The following is a 15,079-nucleotide window of genomic DNA, read 5'->3' as shown; positions in this document are numbered from 1 at the left end:
TTGGACACTGCCTTGCGGGTTCTGTGACTCATCATTGCAAACATTTGTCTTTTTTCTGTTCAACAACGGTCAGGCCGGAGATCAGCCGCAGGTCGTCAGGCAGTTCGCCAGCGCATCTCTCGTCCCGGGACAGCTGGAGTTGTCAGCGGGCTGATTAAAAAAAACACGCCCCGGGATGCGCTAAGTCTTGAAAACTTTGAGGAAAAAAATAACTAGAGACAAACCAGGAAAATGTTATCACCACCTTCTGCATTCGGCATATTTGCACGTCACTGCTTCCTTTTTAAACTTCAAAGTGACAAGCCCACAAAATTCAGCAACAAACCACGTTACATCTCAAATAAATCTGCGCTATAATGACATCAATGTGACCTCTATTTCGACCCAAGACGTTCCTTTCCTTCCGCTAAGTCCTTAAATCTTCATCATGACAAAATGGAGTGTAAACGACTTTCCTGGTGAGAAATGATTAAAAAAAAAAAAAAAAAAGGTGAGTTGAAGACATCACAATTAGATCTCTTGAACGTCTTAACACTCAAGGCAGGCCCCCCCCCCCGCCGACACTTCAATTCCTTCGTATCTTCACTCCATAGGAATGACCAGTGGGAAATTGTCTTGGGAGATTACCACCAGTGTGTGTGAGTGTGAGTTGGAAAAAGACTGTATTAATGTTGTGCAGTTCACATGCAACATGCATGAACTTTTGTGTGTTTTCTGTCTCCGCGTGTGTATTTTGTCCCCGTGTGTGCGTGTCGTCCAAGGAGCACATAAGTGGATTAGCCGTCATGCTTTTATTCCTGTAATGGAAACATCAGGCGGAGAAAGAAAAGTAGGGCTGAGGCCAGGCGGCGAGTGAGAAGAGCAGTTGAATAAGAGTAGCGTTCAAGACCCTCAAGGTTTTCGTCGATCGCAAATGCTCTGTGGTGGAAAATTCAATCACCACCGATTGGGAATAGTGTGCAACACGTTGACTATCTTTCTTGTCGCTAGTCTTTTTAGACACATGGGACACCGAAAATATGGGCGGCTGTGCCCTTGCGCTCCAGCTTGGTAGGGAGATGGAAAATTTCAGTCAACTTCATAGTCACCATTTGGACAAATGTTGGGGAAAAGTGCCAGAAAAAAAAAAAGTTTTTACAGGCAGTTCAGGAGCTGCATAAAGCAGCGTCGTTCATACCCCCAACACCTAAAATTGACATGTTGATTTTGACCCTTCATTCCCTGTCTTTGCTGTTTTCACAGAACAACAACATATGTCAAAATGGCTGTTTGAGAGAAGCTACAGAAGGCTGTTTCACACAAAGATCCTGCAAAAGTGGCATCAGTGACGTGTGTGACGGAAGACTTGATGAATGTGTGTGTTGAGAACATCCACAGGTTTGTATGACAACGAGCTAACCGGGAGTGACACATGACAATGGGACAGTGAAAACAGGTCACTGGACACTTTGAGGATTAGCGGGGTGAGGGGGGTGGGGGTATGATCGAGCGTGAATGTGTGTGTGTGTGTGTGCTTGTTTGAGCAAAAGATCCCAGGCAGATGTCCAGGGTCCCATGCCAGAAGCAAATTTGTGTGTGCGCATGCATGCATGTATAGCCAATCCTCTCAATATACAGTATTTAGATTCAGTCATGTTTGATATACGATCTCTTTAATTCCATCAGTATCAATATTCCATAATTAAGTTATATTTATGTCAAATGTATTTTTAAACATATTTACAGCACCGCTATTTGTTTTACTTGCATTATACGGGAAATACTGGCCACCAAATAGAGTAACTGCACCATCTAGTGGTCGTGATGTGCTGAGTGCACACCGACGTCAGATTTGCTTCCCCTTTGGAATATGTATAAGGGGTCCGGGTCCGCGTGTCTTTTGGACATTGGATATGACGTTTGTGTAGAGATGTTAAAAATAGAAAGACGACTCGTTTTTTATTTTCATTTGAATATCAAAATACCAAAACTGAAATAACAGCTTGGTTTTCTAGTTTGGAACGAGTAAGAAAAAGTCTAAAAACAGTTTGATTTTCAATTTTTAATTCTAAAACGAAAATCGAATATAGCAGGAGACACAAATCGAAATGTCTCTTGTGGTCATTGGGTGTTATGTTTGGAATTAGAAATGATAAATGGGAAAAAGACTGGTTATTTGATTTTCATAATAGAGACACCATGAAATAAACGCCTGATTTTGTCGTTTGTTGTCTGGAACGAGTAAGGAAAAGTGTAGTAACAGTTTGATTTTGATTTGTATTCCTATAACGAAAACAGAATAATGCACGGGACAAAAGGGAAAAACTGCTCGTTTATTTATTTTGGATGCCCGGAAGTTGCCACCGACAGCATTTCTCTTACTGACCAGGAGATGGCGACAACGTGACGCCTCTAGATGATGTAGTGTCATGATAGCCAGGTTGCCGTACTTAATGCCATAAAGTTTATGGCATGCGATTCACTCAATTCAGATAATTTTTGTGGCGTGAAATTGAAGCAATGATTTTAACGGTAAGCCAAAGCAGTCATGATGACAGGTCAATGGGTGGCGCTAGTGTGCAAAGCCTTGCTATACATGGTCGTTTTTATGCCCCCAAAAAACACCTCACTAGACATGGGCGGTACCATCGCTAGGGAGACGCTCATTTGAGGATACATGGAGGAAAACGCCAAATGTCTTATATACTTATGTAATATACTTACAACAATGTCAGCCTTGATCAAGGTGACTGACTTAATTCGGTGCAACTTGTTGACAGTTTTGCACGTGTCACCGCAAAAAAAAAAAAAAAAAAAAAATCATTGAAAACCAAAGCTGCTGAAGCTCTTTATTGGCAGCTACTGTATGTTGAATTGATAGAGTAAACGACAGTCTCAACAGAACGTTTGAGATTTTTTGTGTTGGTAAGCGCAGTGAATTCGTTGGTAGCTGGAAAAGTGTGTCCTTTTATTGAAAGCGTCAATCAAAAATGCAGAGCTACGTGCTGAAATTTGATCCGAAATTCACGTCTGGAAATTGTCATTTGTCGGCGGGTGTGCAGTGCCGCTTCAGTCTTGATGTGATGTCTGGAATTGCTCCGCCTGAGCTATGCAACAACAATTGCAGTTGTGCCACCTGTTTGAGTTGCCCTGTGTTTTGTTACCTTTGCCGGGCCTTTTCTTCCACCCTGCAAAACAAGCACCACCAATATAATCATTTTAGACAACAGCAGACGTTTTTATGTATTCAATGTGTACACAGTTACACCCATAAATGCCACACAATCAAGTTGAAAGTTTACACTTAACCTGGTCCAAGGTTCTCCTGCTCGCTTTTTATTGAAGGATGCTGCATTTATTTTTACCACTAGAGAGAAAAAAAAACAAATTAAGTTTATAACTAAACATGTTATTTTGTAATAATCACAGACACTAGGGTAACAGTTTCTAAAGTAAATGCATGCAAGTGTTGAAAAGTGTCTAGATTCACTGTCACATTTGCGAGCGGAAATACGACAGCCAATGAGCATTAAAGCGAAACAGTCAAACATCTTCAAAAATACATGTCATCGGAACTGCACCTCATCATGTTAGCTATGAAGTACAAATTTTTATATTATTACAATTTACCTCAAATCTGAGATTATCCAAGTTTGCAGTCCAAAAATTGTGTGAGCACGAGTCAAGTTTAGCCATCCAAATAGGCTGCACACTAGAGAAACATTCTCAGGTATGTTTTGGCCATGCAACAACTGGCAGTGGAAGAATATAGTCGCAATTTTGAGTTGTAATTGGAGCATAAAGGGTTGAAATTTGAATTTACATCATTCGACAAAGGCTTGGACAAAGTCACATTCACGAGTTTGCAAAACAAACATTAAAGGAAAATAAATTGCACATTGGTGAATAACTCCACACAGGAATAATGACAAAAATGTAACAGGCCTAAAAAGGCAAACGGTATTGAAATGCACATTTAAAACTATAAATCAGGAAGACTTGGCAAGTCATGTAGTTCAAGTCCCCAGTCAAGTCACTTTGATACCAAGCCCCAAAACATTTTCGACCCAGACAGTAAACGTCATAAAACCTGTCATCTGTCATCTTCCAAAGCGCTTATCCTATATAGGGTCGCGGTGAGTTGCTGGAGCCTATCCCAGCCGTCAATGGGCGAAGGCAGACTACACCCCGAACTGGTCGCCAGCCAGTCGCAGGGCACACATAGACACTGTCACTGAGCGGGAATTGATCCCACGCTGCCCGCACACAACTCAGGCGTGTGTACCACTACACTATCAGCGGACGTACGTCATAAAACCTGACAAGGAAATTAGAAACATCCCCAAAAAATAAAGTTACAAATATTCAATACACCAAACAACACGTTCAGTTCATGCCAAACACAAAGCCATCAGGTGTCATTTAAAATGCAAAAAAAAATGCAAACGAGCTGGCCAGCATTGAAACCAAACAAACCACAAACAACGAAATGATGGCAAAAAGAACAAAGAGCATAATGTACTAAATCTAAATCAAATAAAGTGACTTGTGATATGCTGTGCTCAAACCTCAAACGCTATTGCGTCCCTCGAGTGTTCAAATCCTGCAACAAGCAAAATGTTATTGTGAAAAATGGCAACAAACGATAAACATTTGCTCGTGAGAAAAGGCCACACGGCCAGTCGCCATTTTGGCGCACCTGTGGACTACACTCGACGAATCCTTTCGTGCACACCTGTCTCCAATTGGCCTGCACTGACTGCAGGCCTGACGTCTTTGCACACTAGCGCCACCCGGTGACCTGTCATGATGACTGCTTTGGCTTTCCATGAAAATTGTTGCTTCAATATCACGCCACAAAAATGACAGTGAAACAAATAAAACAAAGGTCCGTGTCTGTCTTGTAATGCGCCAATTCTATCCTAATTTCCACAAACGCCTTACACGTGGAGAAATTTGTTGGTATCCTCGGTTAAATAGATAAAATAATAACCATAACAATAACCATAGCAATAAACATAACAATAATAGTTAAATAGAAACAGTCAAAAAGAGACACGGACCATGTTTGGAAGCAGATATTAAAAGTAGAAAAACGACTCGTTATTTGATATTCATTTTAAATTGGACACACCAAGATTGAAATATAGCTTGATTTTGTAGTTTGTTGTCTAGAACGGGTAATCAAAATTCTAAAAACGGTTTTATTTTCAATGTTTGATTCGAAAATGAAAATAGAATACAGCATGAGACACAAATCGAAATACGTATCGTATATTTCTTTTAGATTCCCGGAAGTTGTCACTGGCGGCATCTTTCATACTGACCAGGAGATGGCGATCTGTACTATAGTGCTCAATCTCCATGGGATTTTTCCACAAACGCTAACTCCACTTGGAGAAAATGGTTGGTACCCCTCTGTTGAATTATTATTATTATTATTATTATTATTATTATTATTATTATATATAATAAACGATAAGTTAATTCAAATCAACCATTTCAAATCAGACATTGCTTTTGAAATGAGGTGCAGCAGATTAAAAAAAAACCTCATCATACAGGCCTGGACAAAAATGGGTTAAAGATTTAGTAAGATTGCATTTTCTTTTAATGTTTGGATCTCCATTGATGTTCGTGGATCTATGCTTTAGTGTGTTTGTGTGTGTGTGTGTGTGTGTGCGTGTGTGCGTGCGTGCGTTGAGGGCCTCAGGTGGGAGCAGTTTAGCATTTATAAGGTCGGTGCTCAGAACCTCTCAGCCAATCACAATCCAGAGGAGCCTCAAGTCTGATAAAGTCCAGCAGCAGCATCTTGACAGCGCAAGTTTGGTGTAGAAGTCCATCAGAACCAGACCAACCGCAACCTGTTCACGTTTTTTGTAGGGTTAACTCTCGTGGGAAGCTAAAATGAAAACAATTCACCAAACGCTGCTCGTTCTCTCGGCGCTGACAAGTTGGTGTGCGCTCGGTGCTAAAACGGCGTGTCCCGCCGTGGAGGAGGCATACGGAGCCGTGGCCGACCTGCTGCGCCCCGGGCAACAGCACTCGCTTCTGGACGAAGAGGCGCTGGTCGCTCTATTTAATACACTGGAGAACCGTGTGCAGTGTGGAGAAGTGCCGTGTGGAAAGGTAGTTTTTTTTTTTTTTTTTTTTTTTTTTGGTCAGCCGCCCGCTCGCGCAGCCAGGGGTAGAAAGTACGCACGGCTCAAGTGTATTACGATAAGGTATCGAGGTCCAAAAGCTGTTAACGCGCTGATAATGCGATAAAAACTAATGATAATTTGACTGTTTTTATTTCAACAGCTAAAGATGCTAGTGAAATATATACTGTATATAAAGTTTTAAAATTAAGAGGTAACTGGCACTGGCACTCTGCTATGTGTTTGATGTAGTTATTTTTTTTTTTTTAAATCTTTATATTTTTAGACATGACTATTTGATATTTAATTTCATATACAACATTTTTTACGTCTTATATTTATTGGACATTTAAAATAATACATACCTAATTTCAAAAAAATATATACCTAATTTCTCATATTTTACTATAATATTACATTGATAATTAAGATGTGTACAGTATATTTAATTTGCTTTTTAATTTCTATCTATTTTTGGTTTTTATCTTCACTACCCCATAAAAGTAACCAAATAAATATGCAAAAGGGAAAAAAATGAATCTAATACTTCATTATTAAAGTAACAAAACATTAACGGTGACAAGAAACTAAAATCTTTTTAATCTATTAAATTAACAAAAGAATAAGTAGAAAATATTTATATTTACTTATTTAATTATCAAACTAACTGAAGAGAAAAAAGACAAATTTCTTTATTTTTATATATATATATATATATATATATATATATATATATATATATATATATATATATATACACAAACATACATATACACACATTCATACATATGTATACACATGTATATACACAAATATCTATATATGTAGAGTATACAGACATTGATATACAAATACTATCTTTTTTATGTAATTTTTATATATTACAATATTTGTATTTGTTGAGTTTTGCATTCCTTTGACATATTTGTTTTTAAAACAATGCGTGGTGGTTCTGGTTCGGAGCAAATGCTCTCACAGGGTCATATATGGCCCACGGACTGTAGGTTTCCCACCATGTGATACCGTGAATAAAAGATCTTACTTCAGTCAGTGTTAAACATTGGTGAGCATGAGGTCAGCGTCATTATCAGCATGTCAGAAGTCCTTGAACTCGCTGCATGTCACCGTGAACGCAGTAAAAGGAAGTGTGTGATAGATTGTGCCCACCAGCAGAAATAAAAGGTAACATTGCATGACTTGCGGGTGATAAGTGATTAATGAGTCATAGACAGTCCTCTATTGTTGCACGTAATACCATCGTGTCAAACCCTTGACAGAGGTACAATAAATCGATAAGTTAACTGACCTAAATAGCGACGCGTCATCAGTGAAATCGCTACCCTTGAAAAAAGTCTGCTGTGTGCATGTATGTCATCAAAAGGTCAATTTCAATGAAAGCAATAGAATCAGTGATCATCATACACAGAGCTGATTCTACTAAGTATTATTTTCTAGTAAAATGAGGTAAAACTAAAGGTGGCAAAAGTAGTCACACTATATTTTTCTGAATTCAAATATAGATACTTGTCAAAAATGTAAAAAAAAAAAAAAAAAAAAAAAAGACAGAGGGAGAAGTACTGTCAGTTGTTCTTCTGTTCCTCATCCTACTTTGCTCCTGGTAAAAAAAAAAAAAGGAAAAAAACAAAACAGCTAATAAAAGGTCAAGAAGCTGATACGAGTGACTTGCGGTATCTGCACTATACTCGTTATTTATTTTTCTGACAACTTATTACTTTTACTCCCTACATTTGAAAACAGCTATCTATAACTTTCTACTCCTTAATTTGTTGAAATGGCCTTGTTACTTTTGTCAACCTCAAAAGCCTGCTAGCTTAATGCTAAAATATAACGCACCCGGCATGTTGCAGCACAACGTGTACTTCACTGAAGGCACGCAACTATAAATTTGGACTTGGACTGCAGAGGAGGAACACTGAAAATACATTTGAATTGGACCGCAGAACCTGATTGAACTGATCAGTTGATTACAAACGTGTTTTCCCTCCCCAGTGCAACCTATCAGACGCCGTCCACCAGCTTATCCGCAATCACAGCGACCATCGGCACACAGGCGAAGTAGACCACGGCGTCGACGTGTCGGGGTTCACCGCCCTCGCCGCCGGCTGTGTGCTGTACCTGTCCTCTCCTGACGCTGTGTGCGCTGCGGCGGGCCAGGGGAGGTGGGGGCAGGAGGTGGAGCACTTCCTGCATGGAATCGCCAGCGGGAATTCCCATGAACATCACCATGAGGAGGAGGAGGCGGCGGCGGAGGGGGGCGAGTCGTGCCACGGGCATGAACATCAGCACATCGGCCTTTGGGGATTAGAAAGTGTGCTCAGAGGACTTCTCAAGCACTATGAGTCATCAGACATTGAGGTCAGTGGGGAAAAAAAATATTTGCTTATGGTTGGTTGTCTATTGCTTTTTGACCTTAAGTACGGGGTGTCAAATATTTGCAGCAGAATCACTTCAGCTCGACATTCAAAAGCAATACAAGAGCATTCTGCTCTAAGATGACCTTGACATGGAGCAGAAAGTGGAGCAAACAAAAATCGCAGTTCAAGCTATTCACTTCTAACTGAATTATATTTTTTCATCGGGGCACTATGAAAACAAATATTACTATTTGGTGGAAAACAAGAAGGCGTGAGATGAGAAGGAATTTATTCTTCGCTTCCACTGCTTGCATTCCATGTAAAAAGTAATACAATGGAGGCCAATGACGTGGGCTGTGTCAATTGTGAATTTTAGCATATGCCAAAGGGCCGCTAAAAATTGGACTGCAATTAATTAAGGACACATTGAGCTTGTTTATTTTGCCGCATGAACAATTTTTACTTCTTTCATTAGATAATAAAAATGTCATTTCTTTAGGTGCATGTTAAATATCGCAAAATATCGACAATGCTATAACCAACATTCATATCGCATGTTTTTCGAAAATTTCCTATATTGAACATAAGCAGTTGTTGACTAATATTTGGTTAACGTGAAGAAGTGGTTCCTAACACGGCGCAGAACCAAATACCAACGTTTCAGACCTTTGGGTTTTAGTTTTTTGGGGGGGGGGGGGGGGCACAAATGATACAGCCAGCAAACCAGGAGGTTGTGACAAACGTACCCAGAAAAGGTGATCTTTAGGCGGACAGTCTTCTGGCCACACTGGGGTCTCCCACTGGAGCCTTGAGTTGTTAAATGAATCTTCATCAGCTGTGGTTGAGTCATTCAGGATGTGGCCTATAAACAAAGGATCCAGTGTTTAAGTTTCACCAAAGATAAAAAAAAAAGTTTATCGCTAGCCTAGAAGCTGACTAACTTAACTTGGAAATATGAAGAGCAGGCAGGCTGTCTTATTGATACACTGGAGTCTCCACCCAGATCCCTGGGTTGCAGAATTTTGTGGGGGTTGTGCTCAGACTGATCTCGGCCGCTCGGGAGGACGTCCGACCTCAAATTAGCGATATTCAACACGTTGGATTGTTTAGGCCCGATTTCGCACCGTATGTGGTTGTACCCCAAGCTCAAACCTGCGCGCAGCCGGTTGACAGTGACGTGAATCGGCTCGTGTGTGACGTGTTGGTGTTTTCGTGCGGCTGTCCATCACACACAGTACGTTCAAAACTGTTATACGCGTGGTTTTTTTTTCCTCATCGTGTGCGAGAGTTTGGATTCGGCCGACTATTTTAAAATCTGGCACTGTGAACCAGGTTTTATAGACACTTTAAAATTGATTTTTGATCAAAATAATGTAGGAAACAGTGTGGGTTCTGCCTGTAGCTCTTAGTTGTTAAATCTTTTTTTTTTTTTTTTTTTTTAAATCACCACGGTTAACCAGAGTTGCATCACAACAAGCGACATCATGTCAGAGGTGGTCGCCCCATCGGCGGAACAGACCCAAGCGGCAGGTGCGGTGCTGGGCCGGGTCTTGTTTCATGCCCTGCGAGGTCGATGCTTCCAATTGTTCCCCGAAGAGAGCTTCTTCCTGGATAACATCATGCACCGACTGGGCTCTGAGAACTTCACCATCGGCGGTAAAAATTGGAAAAAAAAACCCCAAAAAACACTTAAACTAAAAAGAAGCCAAAAAGAAAAACCTTTTCACATTTTCTGCACCTTGTAGACTTGGAGGCTTTCATGAGGTCTCTGGACATTGGACCCAACCTGGAGTCGAGCCACGAGCACGAACACGAACACGAGCATCACGATCACGGCGGGCGACGCCTGCATTCAGATTCAAACGGCACCTGGGAGGAGGTAAAGACATCATTGAAGGTCACACGACAACATATTCGAAGCATTTGAAAAATGACTGTTCTGATTACCCCCCAGCACTGTTTCTCTGCGCACGAGCTGGCACTGATCCACGGCCTGGGTGTGAACTCCCACAGCCTGGGTCGCTCTGACCTGGCCCGGCTTAGCCCGGCTCTGGTCCAGCAGATCCTGAGTGGGGCCTGCGCTGCCTCCCACCCGGCAAAACCAGACGCGCTCAGCAAAACGGAGAGTAAGTTCTCGCTCGGACTCTTCACACATAAAAGTTAACTGCTGAGCCCATTTGAATGCTGTTGCTAGCCAAAACGGCAACACCTACCAAAACACAAACAGCCTTCCGGTTAAAAATGAAGGTGTGGAGTCTTACAGTTGATGATTACTGCATATTTAATAGCCTTCCGGTAAATCATTTACCGTTTGGCTTTGACGCTCTTGTGCGTGCGCGCGCTGTGGTTCAGGGTACCTGTACGCAACTCTCGCCAACGCGGTCATCACGCTCATGTCCATGTTCGGCATCGTGCTGCTGCTGTGCACGTCGTGCACCAGCGTCTTCCAGCTGTGCATCCAGTTCTGCATCAGCTTGGCCGTGGGTTCCCTCACGGGGGACGCCTTGCTGCACCTGATGCCCATGGTGAGCCCTCCATTGCTCGGCTTTATAACCTTGATTGAGTCAAAGACCGTATTTGAAATATCGCGTCACACCAAAATGTCACAAAGTATATCAAGTGAGCCCTTTTCGTTGCACGTTACGAAATACGCACAACAAAGTAATTTGCCAATGCGCCTAGTTCCTGGGTCTGCACGTGCACTCGGATGAAGCCGGTGGAAGTCACCACAGGCACCAGCCGGAGGTGTCGGACTACATTTACAAAATGCTGGTGGTGATGGGCGGCATCTACTACTTCTACCTGATGGAAACCGTCTTCAACATCGTCATGCATGGACATCACCACCACGTGGTGAGTAGAAGAAAATGGAACTGGACACTCCCATTAGAGTACACCCGGACGATCCCCATGCAAGAGCTGGATCACAAATTCTGCCAAGGTGCATAGAATCATCCTTAAAACGAATGATTAAATAAGAAATTCATTGTAAAAAAAAAACAAAAAAAAACTCTTGCCCGTCATAAATAAAGAAATATATATATTTTGACTTCATAAATCAAATAAATTTAAGGCTAAAACTGTCTTTGATAATGAACTAAATTGCCTTTACAAATGAAATTATGTTAAAGGTAACAATTCTGGGGAAAAAAAATAAAATAAATGCATCTATTGTGCCGTTACAAATCAAAGTTGTAAATATCAAATATTTGACTTTACAGGAGATAATTATAAAAGATATATAAATGTAATTAAATCAATTATGCCTTTACAAAGCAATTATATTTACACAAATTGGTATTTACAAAGGTAACACAAATAGAAAAAAAAAACAATCTCTTTGATAAATACTAATAAATAAATAAATCAATTCTACATTTCCAAATATAATGTAAAACAAAAACTAAATATAAAAAAACTAAAACAAAACTAAATGGGGCACCCACATTTTTAAAATTGTTTTTATTAATTACAAGATTAAAAAAAACGTTTTAAAATGATGATCATTTCGTTGATCCGAGTAAAATGTCATTTTTTTTCCCAGTATATTCAAATGCATTATTCTTTAGTCTGAACCTTTCCATTATGTTCACTGCCCTTCACTGATTGGCTGAGACAAGTCACATGGCTCTACTGCCTTATACCAAATATAAACACTTTTCATATATTTGAACTGATAGCTCTTGCATTGGATGTCATTAGATTGTGCAGGTGTACTGAATGGGATTTTTTTTTTTTTGTCCCACAAAAACATTTAATACTTTGTGACAGGATGAATCCGAAGCTCACCACTGCGACCACGGCCGAGTTCTAGAGATGTATCAACAGGAAAGGAAACAAAAAGACAAACTGCACTCAACTTCCAAAATAGACCTGGTAAGAAATGTTGCACATTTGAGATAAACTGATATTATTGTGACGTGATTATTATGTCAAGGTGAAAGAAGAGGATGAGCTTGAAAAAGATTTTCACATGTCCAGAGGTACATTTTTTTTAAAGTCATCCACGGCATATATGCATTTCACTATTCACAAATTTGTGCTGTATTATGTTTTTATATAATACAGTGTCATTTGTATTTTTATTAAAAGCATGTAACGAAATTTGTTTATTTTTTTTTTTTTGGGGGGGGGGCGAATTAATGACATTTCAATTGATTTCAGTGGGGAAAATGGATTTGAGTTGAATGAAAAAATACTTTTGTCTAAATAAAGCTCCTAAATTCACTTGAATGTAGTTCCTTGCCATCAAGATGGCGCCATGGGTTGCGTTGGCCTGAGCTCAAAATCTAGAAATAGGCGAGTTTACCAGCAAATAACAGAGGATAGGTAATTATTAGTATTTTTTATTTTTCTTTTAAAAGCAATGAATACATGAAATTGCAAATATGCAGGAGATCATAGACAATGATGATGATTAATTGCCAACTGATATAACGGCTGTGTCATTATGCAGAACATCGGCTGCTGCCTTACATGATCACTTTAGGGGACGGCATTCACAACTTTGCCGACGGCCTGGCGATGGGCGCCGCCTTCTCTCTCTCGTGGAAATCCGGACTGGCCACGACGCTGGCCGTCCTCTGCCACGAGCTGCCCCACGAGCTAGGTGACACACACACACACATTGCCAATTTCACCTCTGTTGCAAAGAAAAACATCAGCACCTAGAAACACTTCCCCGGTAGCACCTTACCGCATGTTGCTAACATTCTCACCGCTGATTAGTGTTCCAGTCGAACTGTTGGAACCGAACGCATTTCGCTGCATTTCTACAAAATCGCTGTGTGATTGTTCATTTGAACACTTTTGTGCACTTAGGCGATTTTGCCATCTTGCTCAACTGTGGAATGTCAGTGCGCCGGGCGCTGCTTTTTAACATCGGCAGCGCCATGACGTCCTTCGTGGGCCTCTACATTGCCTTGAGCGTCGCTACCGACCTGGCCACCACGCAGTGGATTGCCGCCATCACCGCGGGTCTTTTTCTATACGTGGGCCTGGCTGACATGGTGAGTGGTACGATAAGTTACTGTGCTGTGGAGTCCTTAAGTGGATGGAGTAGTTAGATGGATGTACATCATATATTGAAAATAATGCAAACATGGTGCCTGTTTTTGGTGTTTGTTGCCCACTCCAGTTGCCCACCATGATGCACATCAAGTCCAAGAGGCCGTGGCTGATGTTCGCTCTGCAGAACGTTGGCCTGCTGTGTGGTTGGGCCATCCTCCTGCTCTTGTCCCTCTATGAGGAGACCATCAGCTTCTAAGGTCCTCCAACTGCTTTGGTCTTAACACGGGAGGGATGACTCGTTTTCTGCGATGTTAAATCCCGCCCCCACCCCACCCCCAAAGAAAAAATTAAAAAAACAAAAACAAAAGAGAGCCAAAGAAACTCATTCACCCTGCGCAAAAGTCTACAAAATAAAATAAAAAATAAAAACATATATATATATATATATATATATATATATATATATATATATGTGTGTGTGTGTGTATAAACTATGATAAGAGTAAAATAAATTTAAATTCAAAAATATTTTAGTAAGTAGTATTTAATAAAGGGAAAATGCAACCAATTGGGGCAAAGCGAAAATTGGTTGCAGATTCTTAGAATAAAAAAAATGTGTGACCTTTTGCACAGAAAAAATATCAGTACACTTCACTGCCTTTTACAAAATAGTAGCACTGATCTCATGAAATATTTACATAGCTAAAAAAGGGACTTTGAACACAACACACACACGCTGACTTAGCATCTTATAAATTACTTCATAGCCACATGACAGCATGCTAGTCATCGTTTGACTGTAAAATGCACAGGGAGGTTCTTGACATACAAGCGTGATGTAACGTTGCACAATTGTTTGTGTGTTTAGGTTTATTAGTGTCACAAGAGCAACAAATATTTAAAAAAAAAAAAAGTAAGATTTTACTTTGACTCAACACTGACTCCTGATGGTACGGTAAATGGAGAGAAAAAAAAAGTGTTATGTTAGTCTACAGTGTGATATATATTATTTTGTATATTTGAATAGTTTGAATAATAAATATGCTTGCAAAACACTGCTTTTTGTAAACATTATTTACCTTTGAAATGCACAAACTGTTGATTCCTGTTTACATTTTTGTTAATCTTGTTTAACTTTATTTTAGAATTAAATGTTTTTGTTTGCATCCTCAAACTGGCTGGCAAAGATTTTTTTTTGTCATATATATATAATATAAATAAATAATCATCCGCCTCATCTAATCTGCCCTTGTGGAGTTTATGTGAACATCTTCAGTAGGGCCAGAGTCCAGCGACAACTCATCACACACATAACGTACACTCTCGACGCGACACAGGTGGCGACAGTGTCCCCGTTGATCTCACCTTAATGACAACGCTCACGTTAGTGCGCCGAGCCTGTAAACGCAAATATTGTACCGAGGCCTGCTGACTGAGGAGAATGTTTCTCCGCTGTCAGCGCTTTTCTTAAGCACCTCTAAGTCCAAATGGTGTCCAGCGCAGAATATTGTTTATTGTTTGTCCCTTTTTTAGATGATCAGAACCAAGACTGGAAAATTAATAGGGCATGTTCAG

At 40.3% G+C, this 15,079-nt stretch overlaps 2 protein-coding genes and 1 long non-coding RNA gene across 7 annotated transcripts in view; 2 read left to right on the top strand and 1 right to left on the bottom strand.

The window, feature by feature from the left end:
• LOC147132268 (TBC1 domain family member 20) overlaps positions 1-6,008 on the top strand; it is a 57,507-nt gene extending 51,499 nt beyond the window's left edge. Inside the window, exons 11-13 of one of the 4 annotated variants that reach the window (XR_015082070.1) lie at positions 1,243-1,377; positions 5,267-5,385; positions 5,863-5,992. Coding sequence is in view for 2 of the 4 variants with exons in the window: in XM_086014535.1 (XP_085870661.1) it covers positions 1,243-1,328 (86 nt within the window). In the remaining 2 variants the exon portion in view is untranslated. Of the gene's footprint in view, positions 1-1,242; positions 1,378-5,266; positions 5,386-5,862 lie in introns of those variants that run through there. The other 3 variants (XM_086014535.1, XM_086014536.1, XR_015082071.1) reach the window with 3 other exon arrangements.
• LOC147132267 (uncharacterized) lies at positions 2,815-6,019 on the bottom strand. The gene is made up of 3 exons (XR_015082073.1): positions 4,548-6,019; positions 3,289-3,346; positions 2,815-3,167 (listed from the first exon to the last, which is right to left on the bottom strand). It is a non-coding gene; the product is annotated as an uncharacterized LOC147132267 (long non-coding RNA).
• Positions 5,298-14,559, top strand: slc39a4 (solute carrier family 39 member 4). Of its 2 annotated transcripts, none has more exons than XM_086014515.1 (12): positions 5,298-5,385; positions 8,130-8,495; positions 9,955-10,150; positions 10,240-10,373; positions 10,449-10,620; positions 10,847-11,019; positions 11,177-11,347; positions 12,266-12,370; positions 12,432-12,477; positions 12,951-13,103; positions 13,316-13,503; positions 13,632-14,559. In XM_086014515.1, the coding sequence occupies exons 1-12, from the start codon at positions 5,383-5,385 to the stop codon at positions 13,758-13,760; spliced, it is 1,836 nt and encodes a 611-aa protein (XP_085870641.1). In that variant the 5' UTR covers positions 5,298-5,382; the 3' UTR covers positions 13,761-14,559. The 2 variants fall into 2 exon arrangements, with proteins under 2 accessions (XP_085870641.1, XP_085870643.1); XM_086014517.1 differs by lacking the exon at positions 5,298-5,385 and adding an exon at positions 5,887-6,108.
• The last annotated feature ends 520 nt before the right edge of the window (positions 14,560-15,079 follow it).

The sequence above is a fragment of the Filicampus tigris genome, chromosome 18 (genome assembly GCF_054856515.1).
Source record: "Filicampus tigris isolate MCC_2025a chromosome 18, RoL_Ftig_1.0, whole genome shotgun sequence".
Classification (NCBI taxonomy): Eukaryota; Metazoa; Chordata; class Actinopteri; order Syngnathiformes; family Syngnathidae; genus Filicampus; species Filicampus tigris.
Note: the sequence above shows the minus strand (reverse complement) of the source record. Positions and strands in the feature narration are given on the sequence as shown.